General features: G+C 43.2%; 3 protein-coding genes and 1 long non-coding RNA gene across 4 annotated transcripts in view; 3 read left to right on the forward strand and 1 right to left on the reverse strand.

Annotated features, from left to right (window-relative positions):
- The first annotated feature begins 11 nt into the window (after window positions 1–11).
- On the forward strand, window positions 12–3,388 carry LOC127748842 (uncharacterized). The gene is made up of 2 exons (XR_008010803.1): window positions 12–72; window positions 2,176–3,388. It is a non-coding gene; the product is annotated as an uncharacterized LOC127748842 (long non-coding RNA).
- LOC113208324 (nuclear pore complex protein Nup160 homolog) lies at window positions 185–7,224 on the reverse strand. The gene is made up of 22 exons (XM_026425280.2): window positions 6,810–7,224; window positions 6,388–6,493; window positions 6,088–6,295; window positions 5,907–6,015; window positions 5,276–5,820; window positions 4,925–5,191; window positions 4,425–4,836; window positions 4,188–4,348; window positions 3,985–4,111; window positions 3,755–3,857; window positions 3,474–3,650; window positions 3,158–3,388; window positions 2,949–3,067; window positions 2,689–2,858; window positions 2,447–2,542; window positions 2,070–2,367; window positions 1,777–1,994; window positions 1,565–1,691; window positions 1,220–1,429; window positions 978–1,144; window positions 574–777; window positions 185–497 (listed from the first exon to the last, which is right to left on the reverse strand). The coding sequence occupies exons 1-22, from the start codon at window positions 6,892–6,894 to the stop codon at window positions 414–416; spliced, it is 4,224 nt and encodes a 1,407-aa protein (XP_026281065.1). The 5' UTR covers window positions 6,895–7,224; the 3' UTR covers window positions 185–413.
- Window positions 7,225–7,295: 71 nt separating this feature from the next.
- Window positions 7,296–9,361, forward strand: LOC113208663 (high mobility group protein 20A). The gene is made up of 7 exons (XM_026425768.2): window positions 7,296–7,514; window positions 7,707–7,878; window positions 7,958–8,082; window positions 8,187–8,375; window positions 8,516–8,576; window positions 8,656–8,871; window positions 8,987–9,361. The coding sequence occupies exons 2-7, from the start codon at window positions 7,722–7,724 to the stop codon at window positions 9,130–9,132; spliced, it is 894 nt and encodes a 297-aa protein (XP_026281553.1). The 5' UTR covers window positions 7,296–7,514; window positions 7,707–7,721; the 3' UTR covers window positions 9,133–9,361.
- Window positions 9,362–10,383: 1,022 nt separating this feature from the next.
- LOC113208250 (translation initiation factor IF-2) overlaps window positions 10,384–13,236 on the forward strand; it is a 43,108-nt gene continuing 40,255 nt past the window's right edge. The window contains exon 1 of the mRNA XM_052264154.1: window positions 10,384–10,854. Coding sequence (XP_052120114.1) covers window positions 10,698–10,854 — 157 coding nt within the window. The 5' untranslated portion in view covers window positions 10,384–10,697. The remainder of the gene's footprint in view (window positions 10,855–13,236) is intronic.

The following is a 13,236-nucleotide window of genomic DNA, read 5'->3' on the forward strand; positions in this document are numbered from 1 at the left end:
CGTTGGGCAGAGACCGACGAGTACACGTACACGTTGTCGTCGGGCGGAGAACACCATTGAAGCAGGCAACGGGTAAAACTTATAAAACGTAAAACGGTGGGAAAAAAAATATGTTTTGGCTGTAATAATGAGATCTAGAATCCAGAGTCAAGGAAGTTGGAGGACAATAATGCAATTTTCAATAGTAGATTTAAATTTTTAATGTAGGTTCATAAAATTACACTTTATACATGGAATTCCAAACAAATAGAGTTCATAACACACAATAATGTTGACTACTAGGCTCCTATACAAACACAAGGACAAAATTACACACTTTGTACACAACCAATGTTAAACGTGTAAAATTAGTACATGTTTTCAATATTTTAAAAATTAGATATTTCAAGTACATATTTAAACATAGCAGTAGATTAAGAGGACCGAACCAAACGAGCTGTTTCTTTCATGGCATCAGTTAAATACACTGAATATGCAGTTGTCACTTCCTCAAAGAGCTGCAATGGAATATGTCATGTATAAGAACTTATTACTGTATTATGGAATGATATGTTCATCTTAAAGCCCACAAACCTTTTTATATTCTTCATCACTATCAGTGACTTTTTTCAACTCTAAACAAAGGAGTTCAATAGTTCTGATAGGTAGGCAAGTTGGATTGACATATGGACTAAGTTTGTCTCTTCCTGCGACCAAACACTCCACGGCCAACGCTCCTGCCTCCATAAGACGTCCAGTCCTTAAGAGAAGCCTCAATAATTCAGAGAGATTCCTTTCCTGGGATAGATAGAAAGTAGCATTAAGGGTCTCAAAAGAATTTACTGTATTTCTGAAAAAGTGCTCAAAACCTCTTTTTAACCAACTGACCACCTTAACAAGAGAAGTGCCTCATACACAAATTTACTTCAGTCCAAAATGGAGTCCATATAGATCACAACTTGAAAAAAGTCAAGTTAAATTGGTTCTCATTCACTTACTTTGTAGGATGTCACCAACCAATTAGGAAGAAAGACACCTAGAGCTAAAAGTCTGTTTGAAACAGCTCTGTGGAGAATAGTTTGCATGTCTTTTTCACAGGCCATGAGGGTGACTTCCAGCATACGCCAAGCTAACTTAACAGGATTGCTTTCATCAATGCCAAGACCTGAAATGTGATTTAAACAACAAAATATTTCCTGCTCAACATTCCACTCTGAAGATACGAAAAGTTATTTCTCACCTCGTAAATCGTTCTCCGACAACCACTCCCATGCAGTTGTAGGGTCTCTGTTGGAGCTTTCCATGTTTGTAAGCCTCACACAAGCCGATGCAAGACTTTCAAGAACAGGCTGGTAAGGTAAGTTGTGAGCTCTACATAATTTGATGGCAGCTTGGTACATACCAACTTGTGACAGGACAGCAACTAATTCATTTGGTGCCAGACGACAACCTTAAGGGGAGAAACACACAGATAAAAACACAAACCTCTGATTCTTTGGAGCTAGATAGATAAACTTTTATAGACTAGATATGGTGCCATTTGATATAGTAGATAGATATATATGCTTGGATATAACAGTTATACCTGTGCGCCTGTATTTGTCTGGGGAGTGCCTCAACAATCTTAATCGGCATTGGACTACTTCAAACTCTGTTCTTATGTGTTCAATTTCCATGACATCCACCTGCCTTTTCCACTGGGGCTTATTTAGCTAAGAGATATGCACAGAAAATTCATGTAATTTACAATAGAGATTTAATTAAAATATGACATAATAACCATAATATATCCCTTACCTTTACCCCATCACTTCCTCGTTTGGGACTCATGCTAGGAATATCATCATCTCCGTCACTAGAGACAACAGGCTTAACAATCCATGCATACTTGGGATCAACCAACTGCAAAGCATTCAAACACGCTAGATAACATTTTGCTTGCCGCTCAGTAAGTTCAGCTGAATGTGTTCCTTCACAGCCCAAGCGCATTCCTTGCTCATACATGACTGTGGCAGCTAGAAGAGACCATATTTTAACATATCTGCTCAAAATGATTATCTAGTAAATAAGTTTAAATCATGTTTAGGTACCTTTCCTAAAATTAAGTTTCTTGATATGGAAAGCATATAAGAAATTATAGAAAGCAGGATTGCTGATATCAAGAGATCGTGCTCGTGATTCAACTATTCTTTCCAGATCTTGCACAAGATTTTCATATGGGAATTCAAGCAAGAGGTCCAATCTACGAAGTTCAAATAGATTCACAACAAGTTGCCGCAAACAGTCTACGCGGCGAGCACTGTCCGGGTTTGAATTGAGTGACTGATAGGCTTCTTGGTGGTGTTCAAGCCGGAGATGGTTGACAAAGGCAATGGAATGGAGAGTTGGCTAAAAAGGAGAAAAGGTAATATTCTGGAATCAGGTTTGTAGCAGACTATATATTCAATCAAACTAACTAGGTACATACTAGATCTGGATCATCCCTTTCAGCTACTTGACTTGCCATTTCAGCAAGCTGAATTACACAGTCAGGATAATTTTGTTGCTCGAACAGCTGTATCACCTACAATTGTAAGAAATAGGATGTGAATGGGTAGGCATTCTTTTAAGAACCCCGTAAAAGCTCCATGTATAAAAAACTAACTTATTTTTAAAATAAAATAAAAATTGATATAAAATTGCCGGTTACTTTAATACACACGAACTTACTTTCAAGTAATAAGTAACTAACAATCGACTCTCTGAACTCTCCTCAAATGCACCAATTTGTCTATTCATAAATGCTTCATTCCTCAGCTCATTGGAAGCTTCAACAAATAGTTCAAGAGCTTTGTGAGCTTCACCCATGTCAAGCAGAGCTGAGCCAAGTAAAAACTTTCCTTCAAATAACAAAACAAGAGTGTGATTTAGTTTCTCATTAATTCTTACCATTTTGATTATCTGGACTTCATTTAGAAAACAAAACTTACTTGATCGTATATTTGACTCACACCATTTGCTTGAAAGACGAACATACTCCTGCACAAGCAAATGCTGGCAAGAGGCTAAGAGGAACTCGGGAAACACAAAATGGTCAGATATTGGCCATCTTAGTACTCGTTAAGGAATAAAATGGCGATTTCACAGTAAAGAAAAAGTCAACTTTAAGCAAAATAGAGCAATCTTATGAGAAGGATACATCAGTTGGCAAAGTAAGGCCACAAATGAAAGCATTGAGAGGTCTGCCTCAGGACCAAGACAAGCTAACTGTCTGTGCACTTGCTGCACACCAGTTGCCTGAAGGAAGAGTTCAAGCAGAGAGTAAGTTTTTTGCATTGCTCTGAGTGAGCCTAGAGATGCAGCAATAGCTGCAGCTGTACTGTTTGCATCACTTAGTGTCAAGATAGACATTCTCTGAATGCTGCTTTCCCTTAAAGAAAAGATTATTAAAAAATGCAGTTTTTCTCAATTTTCACGGGCTGCTGATATAAGAAGGAACCGATGGTAGAACTTACAAAACATTGGGCTTGACAACTGGAGAAGCAGGAGTATCACAAATCCATACCATTACCAGGTATGCTTGAATCAAGGTAACAGTTCTTGGAATCAGTCTACTCCTTAGTTCATAGGTCTCCTCATTTCTTTGTAGCAAAATTTGTTGCAATAGCAACAAGTTACGACACAATGAGAATCTGAAAAATTCAAACCATTCCTTGATCTGGATGCCTAATAAAAATATGTTGCGCACCTCATGCCTCCAAAATTAAAACAATAAGCAGGATGGAAATAATCTCACCTCATAATAGCAATCTGTCGTGTGGTTTCTGCAATGGTACTGATACCAATGTGACTGCTGAAGAGAAGGCTCACTGACAACAGTTGCCTTGACATGTCTCCCGCTGCAAAATTAAGATGACTAGTAACTAAAGGGAAAGATACTCCATTGATGTTGCGTATCTATAATAATATGCACACGTTCAAAACAATATTCAACAGATGTACATAAACAGAACTATGAATACATACCTGGTATCTGGCTTGGATCAAAGTCAGAAATTGGTGGTAGAACAAGGCGGTTTAATAGGTTTTCAATGGCAGCTGGAATGTTGTTAATATTCCTCAGATGTTGCTGCATGAGATCAGACTCAAATTCCTGTAAAAAATAAAAGCAGGCATGAAAGAAAAGTAGAATTATATGACATAGAGATGTGATTAAAATTGTATTTTACCTGATGCATTGAGTCACCAAGAAGATCCTGAGCTAGTTTGCCAATAACTTTTTCAGGACTAAGCAACCGATATAGATCACGCTCAACACCAATTTTAGTATCTTCACTGAGGTGCAATTCTAGCATATTTATGACTTGAACCAGGTTTGATACATCAGAGTCTGAAAAATAATATTATTAAGCTAGCAATGCACCCAGTTCTAGCAGTTTTTAATGAAATATGTACAATAAACTTACTCAGACCCATAAATTGAGAATTTCCAGAATGACCAAGTCCTAGTGTAAAGAGCATCTCTAATGGATCCATTGGTCTCAAAAGTGATACATAGGCCTTGTTAACCAGTGCGACTCCAGATGTTACAGGAGGCAAACTATTATTAGCACCACTAGGAGACAGGAGAACCAGCCCAATAGGACGACTTCCGGATAGATGGTATTGAACACAGCAAGAGTAAAATTTATCCCAACACCGGTTGGCTACTTCTAAGTATTCTTCATCAGAAACTTCATTCTGCATTTCAAGGTACTCTTCGTCTGAAAATTCATTTTGTATCTCAGTTTCAACAGCTTGACAAACTCTTTCTTTTAAGACAGATGGCGAGATGCCCATTTCATTCATCATCGGGAGGTCTGCAGAGCGTCTAAAAATCTAAAGGAAGAACATTGTTTTAAACCAGTTAATCGTAAAAGAGAAATAGGCACCAACAACAACAACAAAAAAAGAGAAAGATATTTACACTTAAAGCTTTCATGATGACAGGTAGTGAAAAACGACCTGGATGAAATATGTATGAAATGTACGCTTGCCTAGCATCGACCATTGCATCATTTAGAACAAACTCCCTGTCTGGACCAGGTTCCAAGACAGAGTGCCTCCAATAAGCATCTCCTCCAGAAGAAGAGGGACGAATGTTAACAGTAGAAACATCAGTATCGCCTTGAGTATTGCGCCACACAGCCCAAAGTTGTGATTGACAAAGAGCAAAGTCCACAAGATCCTGTCCCTAAATTATAAAAAAAAGAAATTATGTAAAACTTAAAAAAAAAAAAGATTATGGAACATTAAAGATTTCACAGCAGAATCTTACGGTAGGTGCCCGAATACTAAAGAGACGCGTAGGGCGGAAACTGCCAGAAAAATATGACACTTGCAAGACCACAAATTGACATTCAGTGGAAAAACAAAGAAAAACTCCCAACAAAAGTTCATTGTCATTGTTGACAGAACTAATTGCCTTCTTCAGGACATGACTTTGAGCACCTTGTGTCAAATTTTTGCCTTGTTCCCCTGCATCGTCCAGTACATCAGAAACAGATACACATTGGCCTCTGCTGCAAGACCAAATCCTAAGTTGACCACTTCTACCAAGACAAAAGAGGTATGTGTCTGCTCCAAATGAGTGAAGAGTCATGCTGGCTACAGCATTTTCTTCGCTTGGCCTTCCTCGAAGTGCACCAGTTAGGAAAAATAAACGTGAGGTAAGTGATTCTTGCTTCAATTCGATTGTGGCCACAGTACCATTGTTGTCATTGTGTCTTGCAAGTAAAATTGTTCCATTTGTGTATGCCAAAGCAAATAGAGCATCATTATTGGAACACAACCATGAAGCTGAAGAATATGGCATCAGGGTGTCTGTAAAATTGAATAAAAATAAGAATAAACATGAACCTCTTACAATAAGTACATAATGAAAATATTGACTGCAATTTAAAACTTACTAGTAGCATTATTGCTAATAACAGAAAATGATGCTGGGTCACGAGCATCAGGAGCATTGGCAAATATGGATTGAACATTTGATTCAGGATGCTGATTCCAAATGAAGTCCTATAAAGATGATGCATCTCAATTACTACCTTCAGAAAATTTGCAAAAAAATTGCTTGCTAGAGCAACAAACCTGTCTATTTCCACGATCGAGATACGGAAATTTTAGTCTGTGAATGCTTGATACTGTACAAACAAGTACAACAATACCCTGCAAGGTTTCATGAATAGTAAGTCCTTCAAGTACAGGAGAATCTTGAAACTTGTAGCGCACTTGATTTCCGATCAAATTAACATCCAAGCTGTGTTCAATCAACTCAAGTACGTCATCGTATAGGCGCCTGAAATCATGTTTTAATTCATTAATAAAATGCTGGTACAATATAAAACATTTGACACAGCCAATGAATACTCTAAAATTTATAAAAAATACCAGTATATAAAGCGGTTTCTGCCGTATGGCTTTGAAGGATCTTTGTAGCCATATCCCCCTGCTCTTTGAGGAACTTTAATATCTTGTAATGTACTTTGAGCACCACCTAAAGGAATAAATAGAGCAAATTACAGACTAAATGCTGATATTATTGAAGAGAACTTAAAAACAGTTACTTTGAAAAGGATGAAACAAGCTGTTCCGGACAAAAAGCATCAAAGTGAAATATTTAAAAAGCGCAGGCATGAAACATGCAGGTTAGGAAAACTTTGTAGGATGTGTATTTCTGTTAAAAGTAAAGAGTTCAGAAGCACACAAATACGAGTTTAGGTCACTTTTAAAAAACAACTATAAATTTGATACAGAATTTTGTAGTATAAGCTACCAATAAAAAAGGGAAATACAAAAACAGAAGTGAGTACCTGTGTTCAATGTGAAGTCTTTCCATTTCTCAGGAAGTGTCTGGTCAGGAATGACCTCTCGATAACAAGGCCGAACTTGCTCCATGTTCCAAATTTCGTTATCACCAAATTAAATTTAAAATTAAGAAAATAAAACAAAAGGACTTGTTGAAATTGCTCTTCACACTGTCAACATGAGGCAAAGCCGGCGCAAGAGCGCCAGTGGCTCTCACTATTAGTTCTTCTCTCAGATGATTGATATAAACCTTGTTTCTCAGAGTAAAATTGACGAGAAAAAGAAAGTCATGAATGAGAGCTCAGCACCACCATTCAACCAACGTCAACGTTCTACAAAATTCTAAAATTATATCAAAACACAATTTCTACTTCCGCGCTTTTTTTTTCAGCGTTTTTTCCGGTTATTCGCCCGCGCCCGTGAGTACTCTACTAGAAGGCAGTTCTGCGACGGGCGGCGGGGTGGGGTGCGGGGGTGTGGGGGGCAGAGGAGGGTAGTTGTTGTAGTGGTGTTGGGTCGGTAGGTTGAGTGTGAGTTTTGCCGGACGATTAACAAACAAATATGACTTTTTACTAGCGAAGAACTCCACACAGTTGGACTTGTTGAGACGTTGTTCGATTAGCCCAGCGGCGTTTCTTCAAATTCACTGACAGCTGAATTCTTTAATGGCAACATAGTCCATCTCTAACCTAGATTGGCGTCTGCTTGTTGTAAGTACCATATAAACAACAATTATTTCAACGATCGGTTTACTCAGTGAAATATAAACTACCATTTCACAATATTTTCATTCCTTATATATTTTTATACATTTCATTTTGCTATGATCTGCTGATCAAGATTCGTTCCCCTCTCGTCATTATATACCTACTGCTTGTACAATAGGCATTGTTTCATTTCAGGTTTGGATATCTAAAATGGCTGATGCTCCCAAGCCTGTTAGCCTTAGCCCAGATGACAACACTGCAACCATCAATAATACTGTTAATTGTGAAGTTAACTTGCCAAAGCCAAATAAGTCAAAGAAGAAGAAAAACAAGCTCGGAGTTGCTGCACCTCGTCCACCACTGACAGGTAGGTTCAATTTGGTAATGTACCAATGCAGAATTTTATTTCCTTTGTGTATTAGTCTATCATGTTTTTCTGAATGCAGGATATGTTAGATATCTTAATAGCCGTCGAGACAACTTGAGGAATGACAATCCAAATTTAACATTCCCTGATATTACAAAAATTTTAGCCCAAGAATGGGCTAATTTGCCCCCTGAAGAAAAAAGAGTGAGTAGTATTATTCTTTGCTGTCATGAAAGTGATTCTTCCATTTTCTGTAGCTTCTCATTAGGTATGAATTTTTTTTACAAAAAATTTGTGTCTTTTAATAGCCATATCAGGAGGCTGGGGAGCAAGATAGGGAGCGGTATAACCATGAGTTTGAGGAATACAAGAAGACTGACGCATACAGGGAATATCTGCGTCAGCAAGAAGAAAATAAACAAAAAGGGAAAGAAAAATTAAAAGATAAAGAACCTGAGCTAAAAAGAGCTAAAATTGTCCCAGAACATAATGATGAGGTAGGAAAACCCCTACACTTTAAATGTTTGAAAACTTTATGTCTCTATCTTATTTTTAAAAATTCCCTATTGATAATTGTAATGATTGTGTACTTAAATTGAACTATTTAAATTTTTATTACAATGCTATTATTTTGCAGAGTAACAGCAGTGGCTTTGACATTCCAATATTTACTGAGGAGTTTTTGGACTTAAATAAATGTAGGTAACATTGTTGATGGTTTTGTAATATCAATAATTCCATCAATTCATCATGGTTCTTTTGCCTATTATTTTTTAGCTCGAGAAGCAGAGCTTCGACAATTACGAAAATCAAGCACTGATTTTGAACTTCAGAATGCCTCTTTAAGTCGGATTGTGGAGAGTATGAGAACTGCTGTTTCTAACTTAGAAAGTGATATAAGCACTCAACGTTCCAATAATTTGGCTCTTAGTCGTCACCTAGACCAGTTGCGTGCATCCCTAGCTGCAGCTTTCCATGCTGTAGCTCTTCCAGGTAAATCCCTTTGATTTACTTTTAATATTTGTCTATAACATGAGCAAAACTCAAAGAGCTTTAGTTTGTTTCTTCAGTTTTTTATTTAAAAAAATATTGGTTTCATTATTTTCAGATGCAAATGAAAGGCCAACTGTAGATAACATTGACTCCTATATGCAAAAACTGCATGGTCTTTTTATGGGTTCAGTGGGCAACCAGCATGCTCAACTTCTTGCAAGAGTGTCAGGCATTGTAGAACGTTTAGATCTGCATGGCTGATATGAGAGTCATGGAACATTTTAATGTTCCAAATTCATGGTTTCAGTATTCTGAAAGGAACTTTATTTGATGGTGCCAGTATGAGCTGGGAAAGCTTATAAAAGTGCTGCAGGAGCAAGTTCTTTTATTTTCCAAAGTGTTTTTCTATAATGATTGCCTACAAGCATATGAACTTTGTACTGTATCTAGTTATGACTTCTATTTCAATAAATTGATGTGATTTGGAAAATGTTGCCATTCTACCAGTAAAATGGGAATAAATGTAATCACTTTCTAAAATTACAGTTTTTCAGGCGTTAAAGACCCTGGTTTTCTATATGGTTATGCTGACACAGACTTACACCTTCTGTCAATAAGAATTGAAAATATATCTGAGAATGCTTCTTTCCCGGTTGCTGCCCAAGTAACTTCTTAGGGACTTGATGCGTTGTTTTGTGACTGGTTGTGACCATGACCATACTTTCCTGGCAAACGCCAACGCTCGTACTTCATTTTTTGCCTCAGCCGGAGCTAGAGAGACTCAGAGCAGCAGAGTCTCTCTAGCCGAAGGGTGGGCCTGTCAGGCTATTCTTGGATTCAATCGGCAATGGGTGTCGATGTGACTTCCCCGAGCCCTGCGCTCTTTATGCTGCCCCCCCCCCCCCTCAGCTCGCCCTCTCCGGTCTCGGGGCCAGTAAAGCCAAGCCAAGCGTCGCGGTAGGCGAAGCACCTCTGCTCTGTTCGGTTCGACTTGGACAGGATGCGGCCCTATCCGGTCCTGGAACTCCAGCAGCAGGCGGGAGGGGAGACTAGAGTCGGGGAAGACCAAGCAGGGCCGGCAGGAGGTGCAGCCGGGAGATGCTCAGTAACGTCTGGTCCGTCGGCCCGTCCCCAACCCTTGGGGTGCGCGTCGCGTGTGTCTGTTGTCAACCTGGCTCTGGTCACACCAACGCTGTGGACACTGCGCGGGTAGACGTTCTTGTCTCGACCCGAAGGGCGTTTCTGTGTGAGTGTGTGTGACTGCGGCTGTGTCGGCGGGGTGCTCGCCGCGGCGCCGCGCCCGCCCCGCGAGTGCATACGCACGCGACGCACGCTGCGTGCGCCTGGCGCGTGCACGTGCGCGAAGGCAGTGACCCTTTGATGGACGTTGACTCGGCGCCGTACCGGCCGGTGGCCGCGGCGGTGCTGGAGCGGGGCCGCAGCGGGGCTGGATCGGAGCGTGCGCCGCGCACCCCGCCCGCCACGCCACGCACGCAGCGCGGCCGGGCCGGGAGCCGGCGGTGGCGGCGTGGCCTGGACGCTCCGCCGCACTCCAGACACTGGCCGTCAAGGTGAAGGCAACAAGGGTTCTGATTCGCGCGCGCAAGTCCGGCAGAAGCCGCAGGAGCGACGACGCCATCTCCTCCGCTCCGCAGCCGCCCCTCCCCTGCCTCCTCGGCGGCGTCCTGGCCGGGCCGCGGGCTGCTCCGGCTCCAGCACCTGCTCCACCAGCACCGTCCCGCGCGACACCCCCGCGCCGCATAGCCGTGTGATGCAGGCTACCGCAGCCGACGAGTGAAGTGAAGTGACAGCCGTTGCTGCGATACATGCTGCTGGTCGCCATGCTGGTCGGCGTGTTGGCCGCCTACCTCCGCATGCTGGCGGGGGCGGGCTCATCGGCGGGCCCCGCCGCGGGCCCCGTCACCCGGGCCGCCTCCCTCGAGGACTCGCTGGCCCAGAACACCATCCACGGACTCACCAATGGTAAGCGACCATGATGAAACTCTCGGGAGCCGCGCGGTGCTGACAAGAACTGGCAAAGTGTAAAACTACCGTCGTTCGTGAGGAAACTCGTAACACCTCTTTCGACTTGCCAACGATGAGTGCGCCCGATTTGGGATTATATCCAGAAAGTATACGTGCGTCATTTGCCGGTACAAAGCTGCCAAGTTCAGCTTCAGCCTCCGCAAGCTGTGATAACCCCTGTGAGGTAGGCAACATCTTTCCTGCAGTGCATGCGTGTACGGCGGGGTGGCCCACCCTACGTCTTGCAGGCGCCGAGCTCCTGAATTTGTCCGCGAATTTAGCCGAACGATTCTCGATGACCCCTTTCGACATGCGACGTCGTTACGGCGTTTACGGGTTTCGGTGTTGCTCCACAAAAACATTTCCGAAGTTGGAGGGGTAGATGTTGGTGGGCTGTTCCACAGAGTGTCAATACTGAAAATGTCTCGGTTAATTTCATCCGACTTTTGCTTCCATCATTTTGATCTCTTGGACCCCTAAATCCACCGCGAAGAATCGAGTGAACAATAATAGGTTAAACCGGGTTAAACCCAGGTCTTACAAGCCGCGCGAGTGCATGCGGTACGGTTGAAACGAGTTTAACTTGGTAGGCGGAGCGAACCAGCAGCCTGGTGGAATTCAAACAAAGGACGGAGGGGCCTCCTGTGAGACGAGCGACTTGTACCGGGCGTTTCTTTGCACACGCCGGTGCGGGCGGGCCTCCCTATGCTCACGGGGGCCAAGGTGCTTTTACGGGCGAGGGTGTACAAGCACGGCAAAAAACAATGTCTATTATTTTTTTTTTGGAGAAAAAAGGGAAAACTTTGAGGACCTCCCATATTTGAGGAAAACTCCTCAGATCTTGAGGAACCTCCCCCAAAAATGAGGAAAAATGCCACATTTTGTTTGAGGAGACTTCCTCGAAATCTGAGGAGCTTTCCTCAAACCAAGGGAGTTCCTCAAAGTTTTCTCTTTTCCCTCCCTTATACCCTTTTTCTCTTACCGTGAGTAGGCAAACACGCCAAAATCGGCGCGTGCAAAAAAGATACACAGTCGGTACTGACGCTTGCTTGGGCGCGAGGGGTGGCGGGTGGCGAGCTATGGTTGTCGACTAATGGGATGCTATGACCTGCGCAACAATTTGATGGAGGCGCGGGAGGCCCCGCCTCTCATAGTAGTCAGTTGAACCTGATGTCGTTAGGAGTCCTATGGTTCTGCGCGTGTGTGGCTTCCCTACACCGCACGAGTGGCTGTGTGTGTGTGTGTGTGTGTGTGTGTGTGTGTGTGACGCCGTCCTACTCGACATTCCAGCGAAACCGATAGAAATTTTGCAGCGACATATAGCGCCCCGCCACGAGCAAATACCCTGCACTGCCCCCCCCCCCCCCCCGCTTGCACTTGGTCGCTACGCGCGGGGAGAGAAATAAAAAGCAGAGGGGAGAGGAGGAGGACTATTGATCTTTTCAACCGGCTTGTCCGAGTTTGCCACGTGTGCACACCGCTGTGCCGCCGCACGCGAACCCGCGGGAACACCTGGCGGTCGGCTGGTAGGGGTAGGAGGTAGGGAGGGGAGGGGGGAGGGGTGCACGTGCACTGGCAGAATGTACTCCTGGGTTCACGGCGCGCCACCCCCTCCCCCCACCCCTTCTTAGGATAGCAATCAACGAGAGCAAAGCACCGCGGCTCAGCTGATGAGGTGGTGCAAAGGGGCGGGCGTGTTTATCAATGAGACAATAATAATAATATTCAAGAGCGCGGTGTCCCTCCCCCCATCTTCACCTCTCCACTTCCTCACTAGGCCCCGAGGTGGCAAGTCGAGGTAAAGCGATCAGCTCGAAAAGCAGCGCCGATTCACATGGAGATATGAATGGGTGGATGGGATGCACCGTGGATTGCTCACAAACAGTTTCAGTTTCTTTTTAAATCGAATTGTGTCCACCTTCATAGTCCGGCTCACTAGAAACGACTAGCGTTTGCTGTGGTTCCATACTATATGGTTATCATCAAACAAAACAATCTTGATGATTGCGATGATAATTTTTTGCGCCGTGTTGTCGCCCTGTCATGTCCTCCTGGCCTCTGCCGAGCCGAGTTGTTTGAGAGCGACGACGAGTAATCCACTTACAGTAATCATCATCCTCAGGCATGTCATAGTTACGGTGGTTTGGCCCGGCGGGACGGGACGGGACGTGTGGCTCACCGCCTGTCGCCTTGCGCGGACCAAGGATGCGAGCCTCACATCCGTCGTGGCGCCTAAAAGAGAGGAAGAGAGACAAACAAACAATCTCCGGTGGTGGTGCGGTCGGACGCGACCACCAGCAGCAGCAAAGCAAGCTAGCCCGGCCGGACAAAATCTGCCAA

This window comes from Frankliniella occidentalis, unplaced genomic scaffold (genome assembly GCF_000697945.3).
Source record: "Frankliniella occidentalis isolate FOCC.00 unplaced genomic scaffold, Focc_3.1 Scaffold16, whole genome shotgun sequence".
NCBI classification, from domain to species: Eukaryota; Metazoa; Arthropoda; class Insecta; order Thysanoptera; family Thripidae; genus Frankliniella; species Frankliniella occidentalis.

Coding starts and splice junctions, on each gene's coding strand:
- LOC113208324 (XM_026425280.2), bottom strand. CDS start 6,894: ATGGAGCAAGTTCGGCCTTGTTATCGAGAGGTCATTCCTGACCAGACA. Junction 3,651..3,754: donor CGACAGATTGCTATTATGAG/GTGAGATTATTT, acceptor TGAATTTTTCAG/ATTCTCATTGTGTCGTAACT. Junction 1,145..1,219: donor GTCGGAGAACGATTTACGAG/GTGAGAAATAAC, acceptor ATCACATTTCAG/GTCTTGGCATTGATGAAAGC.
- LOC113208663 (XM_026425768.2), top strand. CDS start 7,722: ATGGCTGATGCTCCCAAGCCTGTTAGCCTTAGCCCAGATGACAACACT. Junction 8,577..8,655: donor GTTTTTGGACTTAAATAAAT/GTAGGTAACATT, acceptor ATTATTTTTTAG/CTCGAGAAGCAGAGCTTCGA. Junction 8,872..8,986: donor CCATGCTGTAGCTCTTCCAG/GTAAATCCCTTT, acceptor CATTATTTTCAG/ATGCAAATGAAAGGCCAACT.